Raw genomic sequence first — 27,231 nt, forward strand, 5'->3', positions numbered from 1 at the left:
CGCCATTTTGAATTCCACCCGCCACCATTTTGAATCCTGCCCGCTGCCATTTTGAATCCTACCCACCGCCATTTTGAATCCTACCTGTCGCCATTTTGAATCCTGCCCGCTGCCATTTTGAATCCCACTGCCGCCATTTTGAATCCTACCTGTCGCCATTTTGAATCCCATCAGCTGCCATTTTGAATCCCACCCACCTCCATTTTGAATCTCATTGCCGCCATTTTGAATCCTGCCCGCTGCCATTTTGAATCCCACCTGCTGCCATTTTGAATCCCACCTGCCGCCATTTTGAATATCACCTGCTGCCATTTTGAATCCCACCTGCTGCCATTTTGAACCCCACAGCTGCCATTTTGAATCCTACCTGCTGCCATTTTGAATCCCACCTGCCGCCATTTTGAATATCACCTGCTGCCATTTTGAATCCCACAACAACCATTTTGAATCCTGCCTGCTGCCATTTTTAATCCCACCTGCCGCCATTCTGAATTCCACTGCTGCCATTTTGAATCCTGCCTTCCACCGTCTCGGCGAGGCCAAACCACCTCCAAAATCTCCCTAAAAACCCAACCCTGGGGATCAAAATTGGGCTGAAAACCCTCAAATTTGGGGTCTGGAGGTACCTGGGGGTTTCCTCTTCTTGCGCAGGCAGGAGGTGACGTAGCGCTCGAGCTCGCGCAGCGTCGACGGCTTCAGCGTCTCGAAGTCGATCTCGATCTCGTCGGGGTTGGAGTTCTTGAGCGAGGGCTCCCGGGATTGGATGATGTGCACGACCCTGCCCAGCTTCTCCCCGGGCAGTTTGTTGATGTCCAGGCTCAGCTGCCGCTTCTCCTCGTAGGACATGGGCTTGCACTTCTCCTCCTCCTCCGACTCGTAGGCGGGCGCGGCTTTGCTGGGCTTCACCGGCGCCGGCTCCTTCTTGCTGCTCAGGTCAACAAAACGTGGGGGTTTAGGCCTAAACCAAACCTAAACCTGACCTAAAACCAGCCTAAACCCAGCCTAACCCACAGGACCTGGAGAACTTCACTGCCACCAGCTCCTTTACTTGCTGTGTGAGTGACCAAAAAATGGGGTTTTGGACTTAAACCCAGTCTAAGCCCAACATAAACCAGCCCTAACCCACAGGACCTGGAGAACTTCACTGCCACCATCTCCTTCTTGCTGCTCACACCAACAAAACATAGGGGTTTAGGCCTAAACCTGGTCTAAACCTGACCTAACGTGGTCTAAATCCGACCTAAACCAGCCCTGACCCACAGGATCTGGGGGACTCCACTGCCACCAGCTCCTTCTTGGTGCATTCACGACCAAAAAACGAAGTTTTAGACTTAAACCTGACCTAAACCCGACCTAAACCAGCCCTAACCCACAGGACCTGGACAACTTCACTGCCACCGGCTCCTTCTTGGTGCGTGACCAAAAAATGGGGTTTTAGACTTAAAGCCAGCCTAAATTCAGTCTAAACCCGACCTAAACTAGCCCTGACCCACAGGATCTGGAGGACTTCGCAGCCACCGGCTCCTTCTTGCTGCTCAGGTCAACAAAAAATGGTAGTTTAGGCCTAAATCCAGCCTAGACCCAGCCTAAATAGAACCTAAACCAGCCCTAACCCACAGGACCTGGAGACCTTCACTGCCACCGGCTCCTTCTTGGTGTGTGCGTGCCCAAAAAACGTCATTTAAGACTTAAACCTGACCTAAACCAGCCCTAACCCATAGAACCTGGAGGATGTGACCGGCACTGGCTCCTTCTTGCTGCTCACGCCAACAAAAAATGGTGGTTTAGGCTTAAACCCAGCTTAAACCCAACCTAACTGGGCCTAACCCACAGGACCTCGAGGACTTCACTGCCACCAGCTCCTTCCTGCTGCACAGGTCAGTGAAAGATGGGGGTTAGGCTTAAACTCAGCTTAAACCCAACCTAAAGCAGCCCTAACCCACAGGATCTGGAGAACTTCACTGCCACCAGCTCCTTCTTGGTGCATTCATGACCAAAAAAAGAAGTTTTAGACTTAACCTGACCTAAACTCGACCTAAATCAGCCCTAACCCACAGGATCTGGAGAACTTCACTGCCACCGGCTCCTTCTTGCTGCTCACAGCAACAAAAACCAAACTGGGGGTTTAGGCCCAGCTGGTTTTGGACACCCAGAACTGAGCTCAAACTGCTTTTAGACACCCAAAACTGAGCTCAGGCTGGTTTGAGACACCCAAAGCCGAGCTTAACTTGCTCCTGGACCTCCACAACTGAGCTTAACTTGCTCCTGGACCTCCACAACTGAGCTTAACTTGCTCCTGGACCTCCACAACTGAGCTTAACTTGCTCCTGGACCTCCAAAACTGAGCTTAACTTGCTCCTGGACCTCCAAAACTGAGCTTAACTTGCTCCTGGAGCTCCAAAACTGAGCTTAACTTGCTCCTGGACCTCCACAACTGAGCTTAACTTGCTCCTGGAGCTCCACAACTGAGCTTAACTTGCTCCTGGACCTCCAAAACTGAGCTTAACTTGCTCCTGGACCTCCACAACTGAGCTTAACTTGCTCCTGGAGCTCCACAACTGAGCTTAACTTGCTCCCGGACCTCCAAACCTGAGCTTAACTTGCTCCTGGAGCTCCAAAACTGAGCTTAACTTGCTCCTGGAGCTCCAAACCTGAGCTTAACTTGCTCCTGGACCTCCAAAACTGAGCTTAACTTGCTCCTGGACCTCCACAACTGAGCTTAACTTGCTCCTGGAGCTCCAAACCTGAGCTTAACTTGCTCCTGGAGCTCCAAAGCCGAGCTTAACTTGCTCCTGCACAGCCCATCTCCACCTGCCCGGCCAGGTGTCCCCAGCACCACAGAGAAGAACCAACCCCAAAGCCTGAGCTGAGCTCCAGGCTGGGCTCAACCCCACCCATCCCCGGGGCCACGAGGTCCCTCATTAATTAATGAATTACCTTAATTAGCACCGGGGGATCCCCAAACCGCCCCAGGGAATTGTGGGAAGGGCCCACCTGGAGGCGCTGCTGTTGCTGTTGCTCTTCTTGGCCTTCTTGGGTGGAGGCTCCTTGGCCTTGCTCTTCTTGGTGTCCTCCAGCTCCTCCTTCTTTTTGTGCTTCTCCTTCTTCTTCTCCTTCTTGTCCTTCTCCTTCTTCTTTGGTTTGTTCTGCTGGGGCTGGGACAGCGCCGCCAGCTGCTCGTGCACGGCCTTCAGCTGTGGGAGTGGGAGAGGTGGGAGGTCGGAAGTTCTCCAGAAGGTCAGGGCCCACCTGGGACTGAGCCCAGTGGGCTCAGGCAGAGCTGGGTGCAGTCCTTCCATGGAGACCTCCAGGGTCATCAAACCCAACCCATGATCCCACCTGGTCACTGTCAGCTTCAATGGTTCCATGGAGACCTCCAGGGTCATCAAACCCAACCCATGATCCCACCTGGTCACTGTCAGCTTCAATGGTTCCATGGAGACCTCCAGGGTCATCAAACCCAACCCATGATCCCACCTGGTCACTGTCAGCTTCAATGGTTCCATGGAGACCTCCAGGGTCATCAAACCCAACCCATGATCCCACCTGGTCACTGTCAGCTTCAATGGTTCCATGGAGGCCTCCAGGGTCATCAAACCCAACCCATGACCGACCCCACCTGGTCACTGTCACCTCCAAGGGTCCATGGAGACCTCCAGGGTCATCAAACCCAACCCATGACCGACCCCACCTGGTCACTGTCACCTCCAAGGGTCCATGGAGACCTCCAGGGTCATCAAACCCAACCCATGATCCCACCTGGTCACTGTCAGCTTCAATGGTTCCATGGAGACCTCCAGGGTCATCAAACCCAACCCATGACGCCACCAGCTCACTGTCAGCTTCAATGGTTCCATGGAGACCTCCAGGGTCATCAAACCCAACCCATGAGTGACCCCACCTGGTCACTGTCACCTTCAATGGTTCCATGGAGACCTCCAGGGTCATCAAACCCAACCCATGAGTGACCCCACCTGGTCACTGTCACCTCCAAGGGTCCATGGAGACCTCCAGGGTCATCAAACCCAACCCATGACACCACCTGGTCACTGTCACCTCCAAGGGTCCATGGAGACCTCCAGGGTCATCAAACCCAACCCATGACCGACCCCACCTGGTCACTGTCACCTCCAAGGATCCATGGAGACCTCCAGGGTCATCAAACCCAACCCATGACCCCACCTGGTCACTGTCACCTTCAATGGTCCATGGAGACCTCCAAGGTCAGCAGATCCCACCTCAGACTGAGCCCAAGAGGCTCAGGCAGAGCTGGGTGCAATCCTTCCGTGGAGACCTCCAGGGTCATCAAACCCAACCCATGACTGACCCCACCCGGTCACTGTCACCTCCAAGGGTCCATGGAGACCTCCAGGGTCATCAAACCCAACCCATGAGTGACCCCACCTGGTCACTGTCACCTCCAAGGGTCCATGGAGACCTCCAAGGTCATCAAACCCAACCCGTGATCCCACCTGGTCACTGTCACCTTCAATGGTTCCATGGAGACCTCCAGGGTCATCAAACCCAACCCATGAGTGACCCCACCTGGTCACTGTCACCTCCAAGGGTCCATGGAGACCTCCAGGGTCATCAAACCAAACCCAGGACCCCACCTGCCACCTCCAACGATTTAGGTCAACAAACAAAATGATTCTGGGTTCACAAACCAAACAACTTGGGTCAACAAACCCAACAATTCAGGTCAACAAACCCAAGGATTCGGGGTTGACAAACTCAACAATTTTAGGTTGACAAACCCAACAATTTTGGTCGAAAATCCAATGATTTAGGTCCACACCCCAATGACTTTGGGTCACAAACCCAACAATCTTGGGTCGACAAACCCAACAATTTAGGTCAACAACCCAATGATTTCGGGTTGACAAGACCAACAGCTCTAAGTCAACAAACCCAAGACTTCTGGGTCAACAAACCCAACAAATTGAGGTCAACAAACCCAACAATTTCAGGTCAACAAACCCAACAAATTCAGGTCAACAAACCCAACAAATTGAGGTCAACAAACCCGACAATTTCAGGTCAATAAACCCAACACTTCTGGGTCAACAAACGCAACAAATTGAGGTCAAGAAACCCAACGGTTCTGGGTCAACAAACCCAACAATTCTGGTCAACAAACCCAACGGTTCTGGGTCAACAAACCCAACACTTCTGAGTTGACAAACCCAACAATTCAGGTCAACAAACCCAACAATACCGGGTCAACTAAAATCAACTATTTAGATCCACAAACCCAATGATTGCAGGTCAACGAACCCAACAATTTTGGTCCAAAAATCCAACAATTTCAGGTCAACAAACCCAACAATTTTCAGTCAATAAACCCAACTATTATGGGTCAACAAACCCAACGATTTTGGTCCAAAAATCCAACAATTCAGGTCAACAAACCCAACAATTTTCAGTCAATAAACCCAACTATTATGGGTCAACAAACCCAACGATTTTGGGTCACCAAACCCATCGATTTCAGCTCAGCAAACCCAACGATTTCGGGTCGCCAAACCCATCGGTTTCAGCTCAGCAAACCCAACGATTTTGTTGTCTCTGGACCCGACCATCATGGGACAACCCCCGAGCCCAAGGCCACCCAACCCCACCAGAAGAAGCCCTGGCCCACCCCGTACCTGCTCCTGGAGCTCGGCCAAGCGCTGCGCCCGCTCCTCCTCGGAGTCGTCGGAGGAGCTGTCGCTGTCGGAGGAGCTGTCGCTGCTGCTGTCGCTGGACGAGGGCGGCGCCACCTTGGTGGGGGGCGGGACCACCACGGGGGACGAGGCGGGGATCACCGGCTCCTCGGGCTCGTCCGGCATCTTGGCAAAGCGCATCTCGAACACGTCCTGCAAGCACAGGCAACGGCACGAGGTGACGCCGGGGGCATCTCCAAAGGTGGGTTCCACACCAAAGGTCAACACCTGGACACGGGGTGGGGGAGGGACCCTGAAATTTTGGGGGTTCTTGGAATTCTGACTCTGCCCGAGGTGGATTTAGAGGAAAATTTACAGGGTTTGCTCCATTTATCGTTTAGAAGATGCAACTTCCAGGTTCTTGAGATCTTCTTGGATCACCTTCAGTTGATGGTCCTAGAGGTTCCACCATGGATTCTCATTGGAGATCTCAACCAACTCCAAGGTGGTTTTCAGAGAAAAATTTGTAGGATTTCCTGAATTTCTCATTTAAAATCTGCCTTTTCCAAGTTTTTGAGATCCACTTGGATCACCTTTGGTTGACCCCATGATTTCTGAGGTCTTTTCCAACCTCACTCTACCATGGATTCCCACTTGGTGGGGGATGGGACCACCACGGGGATCACCGGCTCATCGGCATCTTGGCAAAGCGCATCTCGAACACGTCCTGCAAGCACAGGCAACGGCACGAGGTGACGCTGGGGGCATCTCCAACAGGGGAGGTCCTACAGAACCTGGTGGGTTCCACACCAAAGGTCAACACCTGGACACGGGGTGGGGGAGGGACCCTGAAATTTTGGGGGTTCTTGGAATTCTGACTCTGCCCGAGGTGGATTTAGAGGAAAATTTACAGGGTTTGCTCCATTTATGGTTTAGAAGATGCAACTTCCAGGTTCTTGAGATCTTCTTGGACCACCTTCAGTTGATGGTCCTAGAGGTTCCACCATGGATTCTCACTGGAGATCTCAACCATCTCCAAGGTGGTTTTGAGAGAAAAATTTGTAGGATTTCCTGAATTTCTCATTTAAAATCTGCCTTTTCCAAGTTCTCGAGATCTTCTTGGATCACCTTTGGTTGACCCCATGATTTCTGAGGTCTTTTCCAACCTCACTCTACCATGGATTCCCACTTGGTGGGGGATGGGACCACCACGGGGATCACCGGCTCATCGGCATCTTGGCAAAGCGCATCTCGAACACGTCCTGCAAGCACAGGCAACGGCCGCAGGTGACACCGGGGGCATCTCCAACAGGGGAGGTCCTACAGAACCTGGTGGGTTCCACACCAAAGGTCAACACCTGGACACGGGGTGGGGGAGGGACCCTGAAATTTTGGGGGTTTCTCACAATTCTGACTCTGCCCGAGGTGGGTTTAGGGGAAAATTTACAGGGTTTGCTCCATTTATGGTTTAGAAGATGCAACTTCCAGGTTCTTGAGATCTTCCTGGATCACCTTCGGCTGATAATCTTAGAGGTTCCACCATGGATTCCCACTGGAGATCTCAACAATCTCCAAGGGGCTTTTGGGGGAAAATTCACAGGATTTCCTCAATTTCTCATTTAAAAGCTGCAACTTTCAGGTTCTTGAGATCTTCTTGGATCACCTTCAGCTGATGGTCCTAGAGGTTCCACCACGGCTTCCCACTGGAGATCTCAACCAACTCCAAGGTGGTTTTGAGAGAAAAATTTGTAGGATTTCCTCAATTTCTCATTTAAAATCTGCCTTTTCCAAGTTTTTGAGATCCACTTGGACCATCTTTGGTTGACCCCATGATTTCTGAGGTCTTTTCCAACCTAACCCTACCATGGATTCCCACTTGGTGGGGGATGGGACCACCACGGGGATCACCGGCTCATCGGCATCTTGGCAAAGCGCATCTCGAACACGTCCTGCAAGCACAGGCAACGGCACGAGGTGACGCCGGGGGCATCTCCAACAGGGGAGGTCCTACAGAACCTGGTGGGTTCCACACCAAAGGTCAACACCTGGACACGGGGTGGGGGAGGGACCCTGAAATTTTGGGGGTTCTTGGAATTCTGACTCTGCCCGAGGTGGATTTAGGGGAAAATTTACAGGGTTTGCTCCATTTATCGTTTAGAAGATGCAACTTCCAGGTTCTTGAGATCTTCTTGGATCACCTTCAGCTGATGGTCCTAGAGGTTCCACCATGGATTCTCATTGGAGATCTCAACCATCTCCAAGGTGGTTTTGAGAGAAAAATTTGTAGGATTTCCTCAATTTCTCATTTAAATCTGCCTTTTCCAAGTTCTTGACATCTTCTGGATCTTCTTGGATCATTTCTGGTGGACTCCAAGATTTTTGAGATTTTTTCCAACCCCAATCCCACCATGGATTCCCACTGGAGATCTCAACCATCTCCAAGAAGATTTTGGGGGAAAATTTTATAGGATTTATTCCTTTTAAAACTGTATTTTGGAGACTTACGAGTTTTCCTGGATCTTCTTGGATCATCTTTGGTGGACTCCAGAATTTTTGAGGTCTTTGCCGACCCCAATCCCACCATGGATTCCCACTGGAGATCTCAACCATCTCCAAGGTGGTTTTGGGGGAAAAACTTGTAGGATTCCCTCAATTTCTCATTTAAAACCTGCATATTCCAAGTTCTTTACATCTTCTGGATCTTCTTGGATCATTTCTGGTGGACTCCAAGATTTTTGAGATTTTTTCCAACCCCAATCCCACCATGGATTCCCACTGGAGATCTCAACCATCTCCAAGGGGGTTTTAGGGGAAAAATTTCCAACATTTCCCTCAACTTTGAAAAATTTTCCCCAACTTTGAAAAATTTCCCTGATTTTTGATGGATTTCCCCCCCCATTTTATAAAGTTCCGTAAATTTTTGGAGCCCCGCTCATCCCTCCTATTCCCGCCTCAAAACTTGGACAAAGAGAAATATCAAATAAAACCGGGATGAAAGGAGGAATTGTAAGAAAATTCAGGGAAAATTGAGAAAAACCCCAGAAATTTGGTGATTTTTTTTGTTAAATCAGCATTTTTGACTAATCAAATTAATTTTTTTTTTGCAAATCCTGCTGGGAAAAAGGAATTTTCCTGGAAGCTTGGGAATGTTCCTGGAATGTTCCCAATTTTCATTTCCATCACTTCAACAACAAAAACCCCGCAAATTTTTGGGTTTTTTTTTTGGCCAAGTCAGCATTTTTTGATTATTCCGATTTTTTTCCCCGCCAAATCCCTCCAGGAAAAAAAATGAAATTTCCCTGGAATGTCGGGAATTTCCCTGGAATATTGAAAATTCCAATTTTTTTCAACAAGAAAAAGGAAACCACTAATTATTTTTTTTTGCTGAGTCAGCATTTTTTGATTATTCTGAATTTTTGGGGTTGTTTTTTGCAAATCCTGCTGGGGAAAAAAATGGAATTTTCCTGGAGTGTCGGGAATTTTTCTGGAATATTGAAAATTCCAATTTTCTTCAACAAGGAAAAAAAAAAGCAAAACCACCTAATTTTTTGCCGAGTCAGCATTTTTTGATTATTCTGAATTTTTGGGGGTTTTTTTGCAAATCCTGCTGGGGGAAAAAAATGGAATTTTCCTGGAATATTGAAAATTCCAATTTTCTTCAACAAGGAAAAAAAAAAAGCAAAACCACCCAATTTTTGCCGACTCAGCATTTTTTGATTATTCAGAATTTTTGGGGGTTTTTTTGCAAATCCTGCTGGGGAGAAAAAAAAGGAATTTTCCTGGAATTTTTGGGACTTTTCCTGGACTTGTGGGAATTGTCACCTGCAGCTTCCTGGCCATGGCCACGACCTCGTGGTCGGCGGGGTTGTACTTGTAGCAGTTGGAGAACATCAACCGCACGTCGGCCGCGAACTCCTGAGCGTCGCGGTACTCCCGGCCCTCCAGCTTGGACTGAAACGGCAAAAAAACACCAAAAATGGGAAATTCTGGGGGAAACCCACGGGAATTCAGCACCTGGGGTGGGGGGGGTCATGGGGTGGAGGTGGGGCAAAAATATTCTTTGTTTTGGGCAAAAAAACGTATGTTTTGGTGCGTAAAAATGACAATTTTTGGTACAAAAAGTCCCCGCTTTTGGTCTGTGAAAATAACAATTTTTGGCCAAAAAAACCTCCATCTTTTTGGTCCAAAACCCCCCTCCTTTTGGTCCAAAAAGTCCCCGCTTTTGGTCCGTGAAAATAATAATTTTTGGCCAAAAAACCTCCATCTTTTTGGTCCAAAACTCTCCTCCTTTTGGTCCATAAAAATGAAAATTTTTGCTCAAAAAAAACCCCTCTTTTGGTCTGTGAAAATAACAATTTTTGGCCAAAACCCCCATTTTTTTTGGTTCAAAACCCTCCTCCTTTTGGTCCATAAAAATGACAATTTTTGGTCCAAAAAGTCCCTGCTTTTGGTCTGTGAAAATAACAATTTTTGGCCAAAAAAAACCTCCATCTTTTTGGTCCAAAACTCTCCTCCTTTTGGTCCATAAAAATGACAATTTTTGGTCCAAAAAGCCCCCGATTTTGGTCCGTGAAAATAACAATTTTTGGCAAAAAAACAATCCCATCTTTTTGGCCCAAAACCCCCCTCCTTTTGGTCCATAAAAATGAAAATTTTTGCTCAAAAAAAACCCCTCTTTTGGTCTGTGAAAATAACAAATTTTGGCCAAAACCCCCATTTTTTTGGTTCAAAACCCTCCTCCTTTTGGTCCATAAAAATGACAATTTTTGGTCCAAAAAATCCCCTCTTTTGGTCCGTGAAAATAACAATTTTTGGCAAAAAAACAATCCCATCTTTTTGGTCCAAAACCCCCCTCCTTTTGGTCCATAAAAATGAAAATTTTTGCTCAAAAAAACCCCCTCTTTTGGTCTGTGAAAATAACAATTTTTGGCCAAAAAACCCCCATCTTTTTGGTCCATAAAAATGACAATTTTTGGTCCATAACACCACCTTGGGTTGGTCAAAAGAAGATCTTTTTGATCGATGAAAATGACTATTTTTGGTCAAAAGAATACTTTTTGTTTGGTCCAAAACCCCCTTATTTTAGTCCATGAAAAATGACCACTTTTGGTTAAAAAAGCCACTTCTTTGATCCACAAAAATGACTATTTTTGGCCCAAAAAAATTCCCTTTTTGTCCATAAAAATGACAATTTTTGATCAAAAAAAAGCCACACTTCGGCCCATGAACAGAACTATTTTTGGCCCCAAACACCCTTATTTTGGGGGCCATAAAAATGATTATTTTTAGTAACAAAAACACCACATTTTGGTCAAAAATCCGCTTATTTTGGTCCAAAAAAAAGACTACTTTTGGTTAAAAACCCCATTTTTTGGTTCAAAAGGGTCCTTTATTTTGGTCCATGGAAATGACAGGTTTTGGTTAAAAAATCCACTTTAGGTGGGTAATTTTTGGTTAAAAAACACCCATTTTATTGCCCCCAATCCCCATTTTTTCACCTTTTCTTCCCTATTTTATTCCCCAAAATCCAATTCCGCCCCACAAACCCCCATTTTATTCCCCCAAACTCCATTTTATTCCCCAAAATCCATTCATTCCCCCCAGACCCCATTTTTTCCCCTGAAATTCCCTTTTTTCCCCTGAAATTCCCATTTTTTTCCCCTGAAATTCCCATTTTTTCCCCTGAAATTCCCTTTTTTCCCCTGAAATTCCCTTTTTTTCCCCTGAAATTCCCATTTTCTCCTCATTTTTCCACCCAATCCCTCCTTTTCCCCCATTTCATCCCCCCAAACCCCCATTTCTCTCCCATTTTCCCCATGAAATTCCCATTTTTTCCCCATTTCCCCCCTCCCCAAACCCCATTTTATTCCCTGAAAATCCCATTTTATCCTCCCCAAATCCCTTTTATTTCCCACAACCCCCCATTTTTTCCCTACTTTATTGCCCTAAAATCCCATTTTCCCCCCAAACCTCCATTTTATTTCTCCCAAACCCCATTTTTCCCCCTGAAATTCCCATTTTTCTCCCCAAACCCCCATTTTTTCCCCATTTCCCCCCATTTTCCCCCCAGAAATTCTCATTTTTCCCCCCAAACCCCCATTTTCCCCAAAAAAATTCCAATTTTTCACCCCAAAGCCCCATTTTCCCCAAAAATTCCAATTTTTCCCCCTGAACCCCCATTTTTCCCCATTTCCCCCCCATTTTCCCCCCAAAAATTCCAATTTTTCCCCCCAACCCCCATTTTTTCCCCCAAAAATTCCCATTTCCCCCCCAAACCCCCATTTCCCCCCATTTTCCCCCAATAAATTCCATTTTTTTCCCCCCCAAAACCCCCATTTTTTCCCCGAAACCCCTCTTTTTTCCCATTTCCCTCCCAGAAATTCCTATTTTTCCCCCCAACCCCCCATTTTTTCCCCCAAAATTCCCCTTTTTCCCCCATTTCCCCCCAATAACTTCCCATTGTCCCCCCAAATCCCCCATTTCCCCCCCAAAATTCCCATTTTTCCCCCCAAACCCCCCTTTTTTCCCCATTTCCCCCAATAAATTCCAATCTTCCCCCCCAAACCCCCATTTTTTCCCCCAAAATTCCCATTTTTCTCCCCAAACCCCCATTTCTCCCCCATTCCCCCCAATAAATTCCCATTTTCCCCCCAAAATTCACATTTTTCCCCCCAAACCCCCATTTCCCCCCCATTTCCCCCAATAGATTCCCATTTTTCCCCTCAAAATTCCCATTTTTTCTCCTAAACCCCCACTTTCTCCCCATTTTCCCCCAACAAATTACCATTTTTTCCCCCAAAACCCCCATTTCCCCCCAATAAATTCCCATTTTTCCCCCCAAACCAGCATTTTACCCCTATTTTTCCCCCAATAAATTCCCATTTTTCCCCCAAAAATTCCCATTTTTCCTCCTAAAACCCCATTTTCTCCCAATTTTTCCCCCATTTCCCCCCAATAACTTCCCATTTTTGCCCCGAAACCCCCCTTTTTCCCCCTTTTTCCCCAATAAATTCCCATTTTTGCCCCCAAAATTCCCATTTTTTTCTCCTAAAACCCCATTTTCCCCCCATTTTCCCCCAATGACTTCCCAATTTTCCCCCCAAAATTCCCATTTTTTTCTACTAAAACCCCGTTTTTCCCCATTTCCCCCCCGCTTTCCCCCCAAACCTCCATTTTTGCCCCCAATAACTTCCCATTTCCCCCCCAAACCCCCCATTTTTTCCCCCAAAATTCCCCTTTTTCCCCCATTTCCCCCCAATAACTCCCCATTGTCCCCCCAAATCCCTCATTTCCCCCCCCCAAACCCCCCATTTTTTCCCCCAAAATTCCCATTTTTCCCCCCAAAACCCCATTTTCCCCCCATTTCCCCCCAATAACTTCCCATTTTTCCCCCAAAACCCCCATTTTTCCCCCAAAACCCCCCCTTTTTTCCCTTTTTTCCCCATTTCCCCCCCAGAAACTCCTATTTTTCCCCCCAAACCCCCATTTTCCCCCAATAAATTCCCATTTTTCCCCCCAAAATTCCCACTTTTTCTCCTAAAACCCCATTTTCTCCCCATTTTTCCCCCCAGAAATTCCAATTTTCCCCCCAAACCCCCATTTTTCCCCCAATAACTTCTCATTTTCCCCCCAAAGTTCCCATTTTTCCCCCGAACCCCCCCTTTTTTTCCCTTTCTTCTCCATTTCCCCCCCAGAAATTCCTATTTTTCACCCCAAACCCCCATTTTTTCCCTATTTCCCCCCAATAACATCCCATTTTCCCCCCCAAAATTCCCATTTTCCCCCCAAAACCCCCATTTTCCCCTCCTAAACCCCCGTTTTTCCCCCCTTTCCTCCTCACCTTGATGGTGCTGAGGTCCATGGGGTGTTTGATGATGTCGCAGTAGTCGTGCAGCCCCAGCGCCTCCACGTCCACGGGTTTGTAGAAGGGCCAGGCGTAGGCCGCGTGTTTCTTGGCGAACATCTCCCTGATGATGCCGCCGCAGTAGCGCAGCTGCTCCGAGGCCTTGGAGCCGCGCGGCTCCGGCGCCTGCTGCGAGTCCGGCAGCTCCTTCTTGGGCGGCTTCGGGGGGCGGCCGCCCTCGCGCCGCGCGCCCGCCTTGGCCGCCTTGGGCTCGGCGGGCAGCGACGACGACTCGTGGATGGGGTCCATGGCCGTGGGCGTGGTGGTGTCTGCTTTCCTCTTCACGCCTTTCTTTGTCTGCGACGGCGGGAGGGAGGTCAGGGGAGGGAGTTTGGGGGGTTTCGGGGGGTTTGGTGGGGTTTGGAGTTTGGGTTTTGGGGTGTTTGTGGGAATTTTGGGGTTTGGAGTTTGGGTTTTGGGGGTGCTTGTTGGAAATTTGGGGTTTGGAGTTTGGGTTTTGGGGATGCTTGTTGGAAATTTGGGGTTTGGAGTTTGGGTTCTGGGGGCGTTTGTGGGAATTTTGGGGTTTGGAGTTTGGGTTTTGGGGGCGTTTGTTGGAATTTTGGGGTTTGGAGTTTCTACCTTGGGATTGTTCATTGGGGTTTGGGGTTTTGGAGTTTGGGTTTTGGGGGCACTTGTTGAAATTTTGGGGTTTGGAGTTTGGATTTTGGGGGTGTTTGTTGGAATTTTGGGTTTTGGAGTTTGGGTTTTGGGCGCGTTTATTCCAATTTTGGGGTTTGGAGTTTCTACCTTGGGATTGTTCATTGGGGTTTGGGGTTTGGAGTTTGGGTTTTGGGGGTGTTTGTTGGAATTTTGGGGTTTGGAGTTTGGGTTTTGGGGGTGTTTGTTGGAATTTTGGGGTTTGGAGTTTCTACCTTGGGATTGTTCATTGGGGTTTGGGGTTTGGAGTTTGGATTTTGGGGGTGTTTGTTGGAATTTTGGGGTTTGGAGTTTGGGTTTTGGGGGTGCTTGTTGAAATTTTGGGGTTTGGAGTTTGGGTTTTGGGGTGTTTGTGGGAATTTTGGGGTTTGGAGTTTGGATTTTGGGGGTGTTTGTTGGAATTTTGGGGTTTGGAGTTTGGGTTTTGGGGGTGCTTGTTGGAATTTTGCGGTTTGGAGTTTGGGTTTTGGGGGTGCTTGTTGGAATTCTGGGGTTTGGTGTTTGGGTTTTGGGGGTATTTGTTGGAATTTTGGGGTTTGGAGTTTGGGTTTTGGGGGTGTTTGTTGGAATTTTGCGGTTTGGAGTTTCTACCTTGGGATTTTTCATTGGGGTTTGGGGTTTGGAGTTTGGGTTTTGGGGGTGTTTGTTGGAATTTTGGGGTTTGGAGTTTGGGTTTTGGGGTGTTTGTTGGAATTTTGGGGTTTGGAGTTTGGGTTTTGGGGGTGCTTGTTGGAATTCTGGGGTTTGGAGTTTGGGTTTTGGAGTTTCTACCTTTGGATTGTTCATTGGGGTTTTGGATGTTGGAGTTTCTACCTTGGGATTGTTCATTGGGGTTTGGGGTTTGGGTTTTGGGGGTGCTTGTTGGAATTTTGGGTTTGGAGTTTCTACCTTGGGATTGTTCATTGGAATTTTGGGTTGTGGAGTTTGGGTTTTGGGGGCGTTCGTTGCAATTTTGGGTTTAGGAGTTTCTACCTTGGGATTGTTCATTGGGGTTTGGGGGTTTGGAGTTTGGGTTCTGGGGGCGTTTGTTGGAATTTTGGGGTTTGGAGTTTGGCTTTAGGGGGTGTTTATTGCAATTTTGGAGTTTGGAGTTTCTACTTTGGGATTGTTCATTGGAATTTTGGGGTTTGGAGTTTGGGTTTTGGGGGCGTTTGTTGGAATTTTGGGGTTTGGAGTTTCTACTTTGGGATTGTTCATTGGAATTTTGGGGTTTGGAGTTTGGGTTTTGGGGGTGTTTGTTGGAATTTTGGGGTTTGGAGTTTGGGTTTTGGGGGTGTTTGTTGGAATTTTGGGGTTTGGAGTTTGGGTTTTGGGGGTGTTTGTTGGAATTTTGGGTTTTGGAGTTTGGGTTCTGGGGGTGTTTCTTGCAATTTTGGGGTTTGGAGTTTCTACCTTGGGATTGTTCATTGGGGTTTGGGGTTTTGCAGTTTGGGTTTTGGGGGCGCTTGTTGAAATTTTGGGGTTTGGAGTTTGGATTTTGGGGGTGTTTGTTGGAATTTTGGGGTTTGGAGTTTGGGTTTTGGGGGCGTTTATTGCAATTTTTGGGTTTTGGAGTTTCTACCTTGGGATCGTTCGTTGGGGTTTTGGATGTTGGAGTTTCTACCTTGGGATTGTTCATTGGAATTCTGGGTTTTGGAGTTTGGGTTTTGGGGGTGTTTGTTGGAATTTTGGGGTTTGGAGTTTGGGTTTTGGGGGTGCTCGTTGGAATTTTGGGGTTTTGGAGTTTGGGTTTTGGGGGTGTTTGGTGGGGTTTGGGGTTTTGGAGTTTGGGTTTTGGGGGAGTTTGTTGCAATTTTGGGGTTTGGAGTTTCTACTTTGGGATTGTCCATTGGAATTTTGGGTTTTGGAGTTTGGGTTTTGGGAGTGTTTGTTGGAATGTTGTGGTTTGGAGTTCCTACCTTGGGATTTTTCATTGGGGTTTGGGGTTTGGAGTTTGGGTTTTGGGCGCGTTTATTCCAATTTTGGGGTTTGGAGTTTCTACCTTGGGATTGCTCATTGGAATTTTGGGTTGTGGAGTTTGGGTTTTGGGGGCGTTCGTTGCAATTTTGGGTTTAGGAGTTTCTACCTTGGGATCGTTCACTGGAATTTTGGGGTTTGGAGTTTGGGTTTTGGGGGTGTTTGTTGGAATTTTGGGGTTTGGAGTTTCTACCTTGGGATTGTTCATTGGAATTTTGGGTTCTGGAGTTTCTACCTTGGGATTGTTCATTGGAATTTTGGGTTTTGGAGTTTGGGTTTTGGGGGCGTTTATTGCAATTTTGGGGTTTGGAGTTTCTACCTTGGGATTGTTTGTTGGGGCTTCTACTTTTGGAGTGTCTACCTTGGGATTGTTCATTGGGGTTTGGGGTTTTGGAGTTTGGGTTTTGGGGGTGTTTATTCCAATTTTGGGGTTTGGAGTTTGGGTTTTGGGGGTGCTTGTTGGAATTTTGGGTTTTGGAGCTTCTACATTGGGATTGTTCATTGGAATTTTGGGTTTTGGAGTTTGGGTTTTGGAGGCGTTTGTTGGAATTTTGGGGTTTGGAGTTTGGGTTTTGGGGGTGTTTGTTGGAATTTTGGGGTTTGGAGTTTGGGTTTTGGGGGTGTTTGTTGGAATTTTGGGGTTTGGAGTTTCTACACTGGGATTGTTCATTGGAATTTTGGGTTTTGGAGTTTGGGTTTTGGGGCGTTTGTTGGAATTTTGGGGTTTGGAGTTTGGGTTTTGGGGGTGCTTGATGGAATTCTGGGGTTTGGAGTTTGGGTTTTGGAGTTTCTACCTTTGGATTGTTCATTGGGGTTTTGGATGTTGGAGTTTCTACCTTGGCATTGTTCATTGGGGTTTGGAGTTTGGGTTTTGGGGGTGTTTGTTGGAATTTTGGGTTTGGAGTTTCTACCTTGGCATTGTTCATTGGAATTTTGGGTTGTGGAGTTTGGGTTTTGGGGGCGTTCGTTGCAATTTTGGGTTTAGGAGTTTCTACCTTGGGATCGTTCATTGGGGTTTGGGGGTTTGGAGTTTGGGTTTTGGGGTGTTTGTGGGAATTTTGGGGTTTGGAGTTTGGGTTTTGGGGGTGCTTGTTGGAAATTTGGGGTTTGGAGTTTCGGTTTTGGGGATGCTTGTTGGAAATTTGGGGTTTGGAGTTTGGGTTTTGGGGGTGTTTGTTGGAATTTTGGGGTTTGGAGTTTCTACCTTGGGATTGTTCATTGGGGTTTGGAGTTTGGAGTTTGGATTTTGGGGGTGTTTGTTGGAATTTTGGGGTTTGGAGTTTGGGTTTTGGGGGTGCTTGTTGGAATTCTGGGGTTTGGAGTTTGGGTTTTGGAGTTTCTACCTTTGGATTGTTCATTGGGGTTTTGGATGTTGGAGTTTCTACCTTGGGATTGTTCATTGGGGTTTGGGGTTTGGGTTTTGGGGGTGTTTGTTGGAATTTTGGGTTTGGAGTTTCTACCTTGGGATTGTTCATTGGGGTTTGGGGTTTTGGAGTTTTGGGGTGCTTGTTGGAATTTTGGGGTTTTGGAGTTTGGGTTTTGGGGGCATTTACTGCAATTTTGGGTTTTGGAGTTTCTACCTTGGGATTGTTCGTTGGAATTTTGGGTTTTGGAGTTTGGGTTTTGGGGATGCTTGTTGGAAATTTGGGGTTTGGAGTTTGGGTTTTGGGGGTGTTTGTTGGAATTTTGGGGTTTGGAGTTTCTACCCTGGGATTGTTCATTGGGGTTTGGGGGTTTGGAGTTTGGGTTTTGGGGAGTTTGTTGGAATTTTGGGGTTTGGAGTTTGGATTTTGGGGGTGTTTGTGGGAATTTTGGGGTTTGGAGTTTGGGTTTTGGGGGTGCTTGTTGGAATTCTGGGGTTTGGAGTTTGGATTTTGGGGGTGTTTGTTGGAATTTTGGGGTTTGGAGTTTGGGTTTTGGGGGCGTTTGTTGGAATTTTGGGGTTTGGAGTTTGGGTTTTGGGGGCGTTTGTTGGAATTTTGGGGTTTGGAGTTTGGGTTTTGGGGGTGCTTGTGGGAATTCTGGGGTTTGGAGTTTGGGTTTTGGGGATGCTTGTTGGAATTCTGGGGTTTGGAGTTTGGGTTTTGGAGTTTCTACCTTTGGATTGTTCATTGGGGTTTGGGGTTTGGGTTTTGGGGGTGTTTGTTGGAATTTTGGGGTTTGGAGTTTCTACCTTGGCATTGTTCATTGGAATTTTGGGTTGTGGAGTTTGGGTTTTGGGGGCATTTACTGCAATTTTGGGTTTTGGAGTTTCTACCTTGGGATTGTTCATTGGGGTTTGGGGTTTGGAGTTTGGGTTTTGGGGGCGCTTGTTGAAATTTTGGGGTTTGGAGTTTGGATTTTGGGGGCGTTTATTCCAATTTTGGGTTTTGGAGTTTCTACCTTGGGATCGTTCGTTGGGGTTTTGGATGTTGGAGTTTCTACCTTGGGATTGTTCATTAGAATTCTGGGGTTTGGAGTTTGGGTTTTGGGGGCGTTTGTTGGAATTTTGGGGTTTGGAGTTTGGGTTTTGGGGGTGCTCGTTGGAATTTTGGGGTTTTGGAGTTTGGGTTTTGGGGGTGTTTGGTGGGGTTTGGGGTTTTGGGGGAGTTTGTTGCAATTTTGGGGTTTGGAGTTTCTACTTTGGGATTGTCCATTGGAATTTTGGGTTTTGGAGTTTGGGTTTTGGGGGCGTTTGTTGGAATGTTGTGGTTTGGAGTTTGGGTTTTGGGGGCGTTTGTTGGAATGTTGTGGTTTGGAGTTTGGGTTTTGGGGGCGTTTGTTGGAATGTTGTGGTTTGGAGTTCCTACCTTGGGATTTTTCATTGGGGTTTGGGGTTTGGAGTTTGGGTTTTGGGGGCGTTTATTCCAATTTTGGGTTCTGGAGTTTCTACCTTGGGACTGTTCATTGGAATTTTGGGTTTTGGAGTTTGGGTTTTGGGGGTGTTTCTTGCAATTTTGGGTTTTGGAGTTTCTACCTTGGGATCGTTCACTGGAATTTTGGGGTTTGGAGTTTGGGTTTTGGGGGTGTTTGTTGGAATTTTGGGGTTTGGAGTTTCTACCTTGGGATTGTTCATTGGAATTTTGGGTTCTGGAGTTTCTACCTTGGGATTGTTCATTGGAATTTTGGGTTTTGGAGTTTGGGTTTTGGGGGCGTTTATTGCAATTTTGGGGTTTGGAGTTTCTACCTTGGGATTGTTTGTTGGGGCTTCTACTTTTGGAGTGTCTACCTTGGGATTGTTCATTGGGGTTTGGGGTTTTGGAGTTTGGGTTTTGGGGGTGTTTGTTGGGATTTTGGGTTTTGGAGTTTGGGTTTTGGGGGTGCTTGTTGGAATTTTGGTGTTTGGAGTTTCTACCTTGGGATTGTTCATTGGAATTTTGGGTTTTGGAGTTTGGGGTTTGGGGTCATTCATTGGAATTTTGAGTTTTGGAGTTTCTGCTCTGGGATCATGCATTGGAATTTTGAGTTTTGGACTTTGTGCTTTGGGGTCATTCATTGGGATTCTGAGTTTTGGAGTTCCTGCTCTGGGATCATTCATTGGGGTTTCTGCTCTGGGACCACTCAATAAATGACATTAAATAAGCAAATTACGAGTGCCTAACGAAGTAATAGTAATAATAACGATAATAATAATAACAACAAAAATATAAACACCAACACCAAATGCAATGTCAACCCCATGCCCTAATTAAGCTAATTACCAGTGCCTAACGAAGTAATAATAATAAAACTATTAACACCAACACCAACCCTAATTAAGTTAATTACCAGCGCTTAATACTGGTAATACTAATAGCGTACTACTAATATACTGTGTACTACTAGTATACTAATAGTGTACTACTAACACTGCTACTAATTAGAATAATGAGAATAGTAACGACGATTATAACAAAAAAAATATCAATAACAAAATTATTAACACCAAACCCAATGCTAACCCCTCTCCCTGATTAAGCCAATTACCAGTGCCTAACGAAGTCATAATAATAAAACTATTAACACCAACAGCAACCCTAATTAAGTTAATTACCAGTGCTTAATACTTGTACTACTAATACTGCTACTAATTAGAATAATGATAATAGTAATAATGATTATAACAAAAAAAATATCAATAACAAAATTATTAACACCAAACCCAATGCTAACCCCCCTCCCTAATTAAGCCAATTACCAGTGCCTAGCGAAGTAATAATAATAAAACTATTAACACCAACAGCAACCCTAATTAAGTTAATTACCAGCGCTTAATACTTGTACTACTAATACTGCTACTAATTAGAATAATGATAATAGTAATGATGATTATAACAAAAAAATAACAATAAAATTATTAACAGCAAACCCAATGCTAACCCCCCTCCCTAATTAAGCCAATTACCAGTGCCTAACGAAGCAACACGAACACTAATAACAAAATAATAACAATAAAACAATTGACACCCCCATCCCCGCCCCTAATTAACCCAATTAGCGCCGCTAACGAGCCCCTCCCTGTCACTGACCTTGACGGGCTGCGCGGGCGTGGGGATGACGGGCGGGTGGGGCTGCAGGGCGGGCGGGGCCGGGGCGGGCGGGGCCGGGGCGGGCGGGGCGGGCACGGGGGGCACCACGGTCACCGCGGGCGGCACCAGCAGCTCCGGAGCGCCCGCGGCCCCGAAGGGCAACGGCGGCGCCAGGCCCGGCACCGGGGGAGCCGCGGGCGCCGGGGCAGCCGGGGAGGAGCCCTGGGAGGCGCTGGAGACGGCCGAGGAGCCGGGCTTGGAGGGCACTGCTGAGAGAGAGGGGAATAAATATAAATATATTGAAATAAATGTAAAATATTGAAATAAATGGGGGAAATAAATGTAAAACATTGAAATAAATGGGGGATTTATGGGGGAAAGAAATGGGGGAAATGAGCCGGGGAGGAGCCCTGGGAGGCGCTGGAGACGGCCGAGGAGCCGGGCTTGGAGGGCACTGCTGAGAAAAGGGAAAATAAATGTAAATATATTGAAATAAATGTAAAATATTGAAATAAATGGGGGATTTATGGGGAAATAAATGGGGGAAATGAGCCGGGGAGGAGCCCTGGGAGGCGCTGGAGACGGCCGAGGAGCCGGGCTTGGAGGGCACTGCTGAGAAAAGGGAAAAAAATATAAATACATTGAAATAAATGTAAAACATTGAAATAAATGGGGGAAATAAATGTAAAACATTGAAATAAATGGGGGATTTATGGGGAAATAAATGGGGGAAATGAGCCGGGGAGGAGCCCTGGGAGGTGCTGGAGACGGCCGAGGAGCCGGGCTTGGAGGGCACTGCTGAGAGAGGGAAAATAAATATAAATACATTGAAATAAATGGGAAAATAAATGTAAATACATTGAAATAAATGTAAAACATTGAAATAAAAGGGGGAAATAAATGTAAAATATTGAAATAAATGGGGGAAATGAGCCGGGGAGGAGCCCTGGGAGGCGCTGGAGACGGCCGAGGAGCCGGGCTTGGAGGGCACTGCTGAGAAAAGGGAAAATAAATGTAAAAATTGAAATAAATGTAAAACATTGAAATAAATGGGGGAAATAAATGTAAAACATTGAAATAAATGGGGGATTTATGGGGGAAATGGGGAAATAAATGGGGGAAATGAGCCGGGGAGGAGCCCTGGGAGGGCTGGGCACGGCCGAGGAGCCGGGCTTGGAGGGCACTGCTGAGAGAGGGAAAATAAATATAAATACATTGAAATAAATGGGGGAAATGGGGGAGAAATATGGAAAAAAAATATAAATACATTGAAATAAATGGGGGAAATAAATGTAAATACATTGAAATAAATGGGGGAAATGAGCCGGGGAGGAGCCCTGGGAGGCGCTGGAGACGGCCGAGGAGCCGGGCTTGGAGGGCACTGCTGGGAGAGGGAAAATAAATATAAATACATTGAAATAAATGTAAAATATTGAAATAAATGGGGGAAATAAATGTAAAATATTGAAATAAATGGGGGAAATAAATGTAAAACATTGAAATAAATGGGGGAAATAAATGTAAAACATTGAAATAAATGGGGGAAATGAGCCGGGGAGGAGCCCTGGGAGGGTTGGGCACGGCCGAGGAGCCGGGCTTGGAGGGAACTGCTGAAAGAGAGGGGAAATAAATGTAAAATATTGAAATAAATGGGGGAAATAAATGTAAAACATGGAAATAAATGGGGGAAATGAGCCGGGGAGGAGCCCTGGGAGGCGCTGGAGACGGCCGAGGAGCCGGGCTTGGAGGGAACTGCTGAGAAAAGGGAAAAAAATGTAAATACACTGGAATAAATGGGGGAAATAAATGTAAACCATTGAAATAAACGGGGGATTTATGGGGGAGAAATGAGGAAATAAATGGGGGAAATGAGCCCCTGCTCAGAGGGGGGAAACTGCTGAGAGGGGAGAAAATGTATTGGAATATAGGGGGAAAAATGGGGGGGAAATAGGGGAAAAAACAAAGGAAAAAAGATGGGAAAATAAAGGGGGGAATAGGGGGGAAAAATATGGGAAATAATAGAGAAATAAGGGAAAATAGCTGGGAAAATAAGGGGGAAAATAGGAGAAAAATATGAGAAAATAGGGGGGAAAATACAGGAAAATAGGGGAAAAATGGGAGAAAAAACGGGGAAATGGGGGGAAACAGGAGAGAAGTAAGGGGGGAAATGAGGGAAAACAGAGGGGGAGATAAGGGGGAAATATGGGAAAATAGGGGGAAAATGGCAGGAAAATGGGGAAAAATAAAGAAAATAGGGAGAAATGGAAGGGAAATGGGGAAATAAGGGAAAAGAGAAGGAAAATGGGAAATAAAGGACGGAATAGAGGAGAAAATAGGGGAAAATGAGGGCAAAAATATGGGAAAATAGGGGGGGAAATGAGGGGAATGGTGGAATAGTGAGGGGGAAATAAGGGGGGAAGAGAGAAAAAATAAGAGAAAATACGGAGGGAAATGGGGGAAAAAAGAGAAGAACAAGGGGGAAAAGAAGAAAGAAAACAGGAGGGAAATGAGGGGAAAATAGGGGGAAAAAAAGGGGAAAATTGGGAGAAATTTGGGAGAAATGGGGGGAAATGACAGAAAATAGGGGGAAATAGTGGGGAAAATAACCAGGAAAAGAGGAAAAGAAGTGGGGAGGGAAGAAAGGTAAAAATATGGGGGAAATGGGAATTTGGGGGAGATTTTGGGGATTATTTGAGGGATTTTTTGGGATTTTCTCAGCCCCACCTGGCTCCTTGCGGGCGCGGCCCCGGCCCTTGGTCTGGGCGATGACGATTTCGGTTTCCTCCTGCGTCATCTCCGAGATCTTCTGCAGGAAAAGCTTCTCCAGAGCCTCTGCCATCAGCACGATGTCATCCCCGGGCTGGAAAAAATGGGAAAAAATGAGAAATTAGGGTAAAAAAATGGAAATTCTGCAAAAAACCAGCTGCTCCAGAGCCTCTGCCATCAGCACGATGTCATCCCCGGGCTGGAAAAGGGGAAAAAATGGGAAATTAGGGTAAAAAAATGGAAATTCTGCAAAAAACCAGCTGCTCCAGAGCCTCTGCCATCAGCACGATGTCATCCCCGGGCTGGAAAATGGGAAAAAATCAGAATTTAGGGTAAAAAATGGGAAATTAGGGGAAAAACCAGCTTCTCCAGAGCCTCTGCCATCAGCACGATGTCATCCCCGGGCTGCAAAAAGGGGAAAAAAATCAGAATTTAGGGTAAAAAATGGGAAATTATACAAAAACCAGCTTCTCCAGAGCCTCTGCCATCAGCACGATGGCATCCCCGGGCTGGAAAAGGGGAAAAAATGAGAAATTAGGGTAAAAAAATGGAAATTCTGCAAAAAACCAGCTTCTCCAGAGCCTCTGCCATCAGCACGATGTCATCCCCGGGCTGGAAAACGGGAAAAAAATGGGAAATTAGGGTAAAAAAATGGAAATTCTGCAAAAAACCAGCTTCTCCAGAGCCTCTGCCATCAGCACGATGTCATCCCCGGGCTGGAAAAGGGGAAAAAATGGGAAATTATATAAAAACCAGCTTCTCCAGAGCCTCTGCCATCAGCACGATGTCATCCCCGGGCTGCAAAAAGGGGAAAAAAATCAGAATTTAGGGACAAAAACCTTCTCCAGAGCCTCTGCCATCAGCACGATGTCATCCCCGGGCTGGAAAAGGGGAAAAAATGGGAAATTAGGGTAAAAAAATGGAAATTCTGCAAAAAACCAGCTTCTCCAGAGCCTCTGCCATCAGCACAACGGCATCCCCGGGCTGGAAAAGGGGAAAAAATCAGAATTTAGGGTAAAAAATGGGAAATTTGGGGAAAAACCAGCTTCTCCAGAGCCTCTGCCATCAGCACGATGGCATCCCCGGGCTGGAAAACAGGAAAAAAATCAGAATTTAGGGTAAAAAAATGGGAAATTCTGCAAAAACCAGCTGCTCCAGAGCCTCTGCCATCAGCACGATGTCATCCCTGGGCTGCAAAATGGGAAAAAAATCAGAATTTAGGTTAAAAAATGGGAAATTAGGGGAAAAAATGGGAAATTTGGGGAAAAACCAGCTGCTCCAGAGCCTCTGCCATTGGCACTATGGCATCCCCGGGCTGCAATATGGGAAAAAATGGGAAATTAGGGGAAAAAATGGGAAATTAGGGGAAAAAATGGGAAATTGGGGGAAAAAATGGGAAATTGGGGGAAAAAATGGAATTTTGTGAAAAAAAAAAATAAATAAATCAGGAATTAGAGGGAAAAAAAAAAAAAAAACAAAAAAAAAAAACAAACAGGAATTAGGGGGAAAAAAATGGAATTTTGGGAAAAAAAACCCATTTGTACAAATTCCCATTTGTAGCCCAAAAAATTCCCATTTTTTTCCCTCCAAAAATTCCCTGGTTTTTCCGGCCTGAAAAATTCCCATTTTTTCATGAAAAAAATCTCATTTTTTCCCAAAATTTCACTTTTTTTCCCACAAAATTCCAAAATTTCCCCCAAAATTCCCAATTTTTCCCCCCAAATCCCCAAATTTCCCCCAAATTCTCAATTTTTCACTCAAAAATTCCCAATTTTTCCCCCCAAATTCCAATTATTTCCCACAAAAATTCCCATCTTTCCCCCCCAAAATCCCAATTTTTCCCCCCAAAATTCCCTGGTTTTTCCTGCCTGAAAAATTCCCATTTTATCATGAAAAATTCCCTTTATTTCATGAAAAAAATCTCATTTTTCCTCAAAATTTCACTTTTTTTCCCCCCAAAATTCCCAATTTTTCACCCAAAAATTCCCAATTTCTCACCCAAAATTCCAATTTTCCCCAAAAAATTCCCATTTTTTTCCCCAAAATTCCCATTTTTTTCCCCCAAAATTCCCATTTTTTGCCCACCTTGTTGTAGATGTAGCAGTTGGTGAACATGGTGTTGAAGTCCTGGATGCACTCCTGCGCGTTCCAGTAATAATTGTTCTCCAATCGCTTCTTAATTGTTCCCATGTCCATCGGCGTCTTAATTATCTTATAATAATCCTGGAAATCATCAATTATTTATTAATGAACCCGAAAAAAATCGTTATTTTACAATCATCCGCCAAAAGAATGAATTGTTGTGTAATTGTATTGGAAAAACTAATTATTAATTAATAATACTGGAAAAATTGTAATTGTCTATTAGCAATCCTATAATGATCAATTTCTAGATGATAATCCCTGGAAAATTAATTATTTATTAATAAACCAGAAAGAATCGTTATTTTACAATCATCCGCCAAAAGAATTAATTATTGTGAAAATATATTGAAAAAATTAATTATTTATTAGTAATACTGGGAAAACTGTAATTGTCTATTAGCAATCCTATAATGATCAATTTCTAGATGATAATCCCTGGAAAATTAATTATTTATTAATAAACCAGAAAAAATCGTTATTTTACAATCATCCGCCAAAAGAATGAATTGTTGTGTAATTGTATTGGAAAAACTAATTATTAATTAATAATATTGGAAAAATTGTAATCGTCTATTAGCAATCCTATAATGATCAATTTGTAGATGATAATCCTTGGAAAATTAATTATTTATTAATAAACCAGAAAAAATTGTTATTTTACAATCCTCCGCCAAAAGAATGAATTGTTGTGTAATTATATTGAAAAAATTATTTATTAATAATACTGGGAAAACTATAATTATTTATTAGCAATCCTATAATGATCAATTTGTATCTAATAATCCTGGAAATCATTAATTATATATTAATAAACCAGAAAAAAATGGTTATTTTACAATCCTCCGCCAAAAGAATTAATTATTGTGTAATTATATTGAAAAAATTAATTATTTATTAGTAATACTGGGAAAACTGTAATTGTTTATTAGCAATCCTATAATGATCAATTTGTATATGATAATCCTTGGAAAATTAATTATTTATTAATAAACCAGAAAGAATCGTTATTTTACAATCATCCGCCAAAAGAATTAATTATTGTGTAATTATATTGAAAAAATTAATTATTTATTAGTAATACTGGGAAAACTGTAATTGTCTATTAGCAATCCTATAATGATCAATTTGTAGATGATAATCCTTGGAAAATTAATTATTTATTAATAAACCAGAAAGAATCGTTATTTTACAATCATCCGCCAAAAGAATTAATTATTGTGTAATTATATTGAAAAAATTAATTATTTATTAGTAATACTGGGAAAACTGTTATTGTCTATTAGAAATCCTATAATGATGAATTTGTATATGATAATCCTTGGAAAATTAATTATTTATTAATAAACCAGAAAAAATCGTTATTTTACAATCATCCGCCAAAAGAATGAATTGTTGTGTAATTATATTGGAAAAACTAATTATTAATTAATAATACTGGAAAAATTGTAATCGTCTATTAGCAATCCTATAATGATCAATTTGTAGATGATAATCCCTGGAAAATTAATTATTTATTAATAAACCAGAAAAAATCGTTGTTTTAAAATCATCCGCCAAAAGAATTAATTATTGTGTAATTATATTGAAAAAATTAATTATTCATTAATAATACTGGAAAAACTCTAATTATTTATTAGCAATCCTATAAAGATCAATTTGTAAATGATAA

The 27,231-nt window shown here is 44.7% G+C and overlaps 1 protein-coding gene across 1 annotated transcript in view; it reads right to left on the reverse strand.

Annotated features, from left to right (window-relative positions):
• LOC134433662 (bromodomain-containing protein 4-like) overlaps positions 1 to 27,231 on the reverse strand; it is a 75,571-nt gene that overhangs the window by 42,762 nt on the left and 5,578 nt on the right. The window contains 8 exon segments of the mRNA XM_063182430.1: positions 627 to 925; positions 2,995 to 3,194; positions 5,649 to 5,858; positions 9,468 to 9,596; positions 13,486 to 13,845; positions 20,652 to 20,917; positions 23,376 to 23,511; positions 25,503 to 25,640. Coding sequence (XP_063038500.1) covers positions 627 to 925; positions 2,995 to 3,194; positions 5,649 to 5,858; positions 9,468 to 9,596; positions 13,486 to 13,845; positions 20,652 to 20,917; positions 23,376 to 23,511; positions 25,503 to 25,640 — 1,738 coding nt within the window.

The sequence above is a fragment of the Melospiza melodia genome, unplaced genomic scaffold (genome assembly GCF_035770615.1).
Source record: "Melospiza melodia melodia isolate bMelMel2 unplaced genomic scaffold, bMelMel2.pri scaffold_231, whole genome shotgun sequence".
Classification (NCBI taxonomy): domain Eukaryota; kingdom Metazoa; phylum Chordata; class Aves; order Passeriformes; family Passerellidae; genus Melospiza; species Melospiza melodia.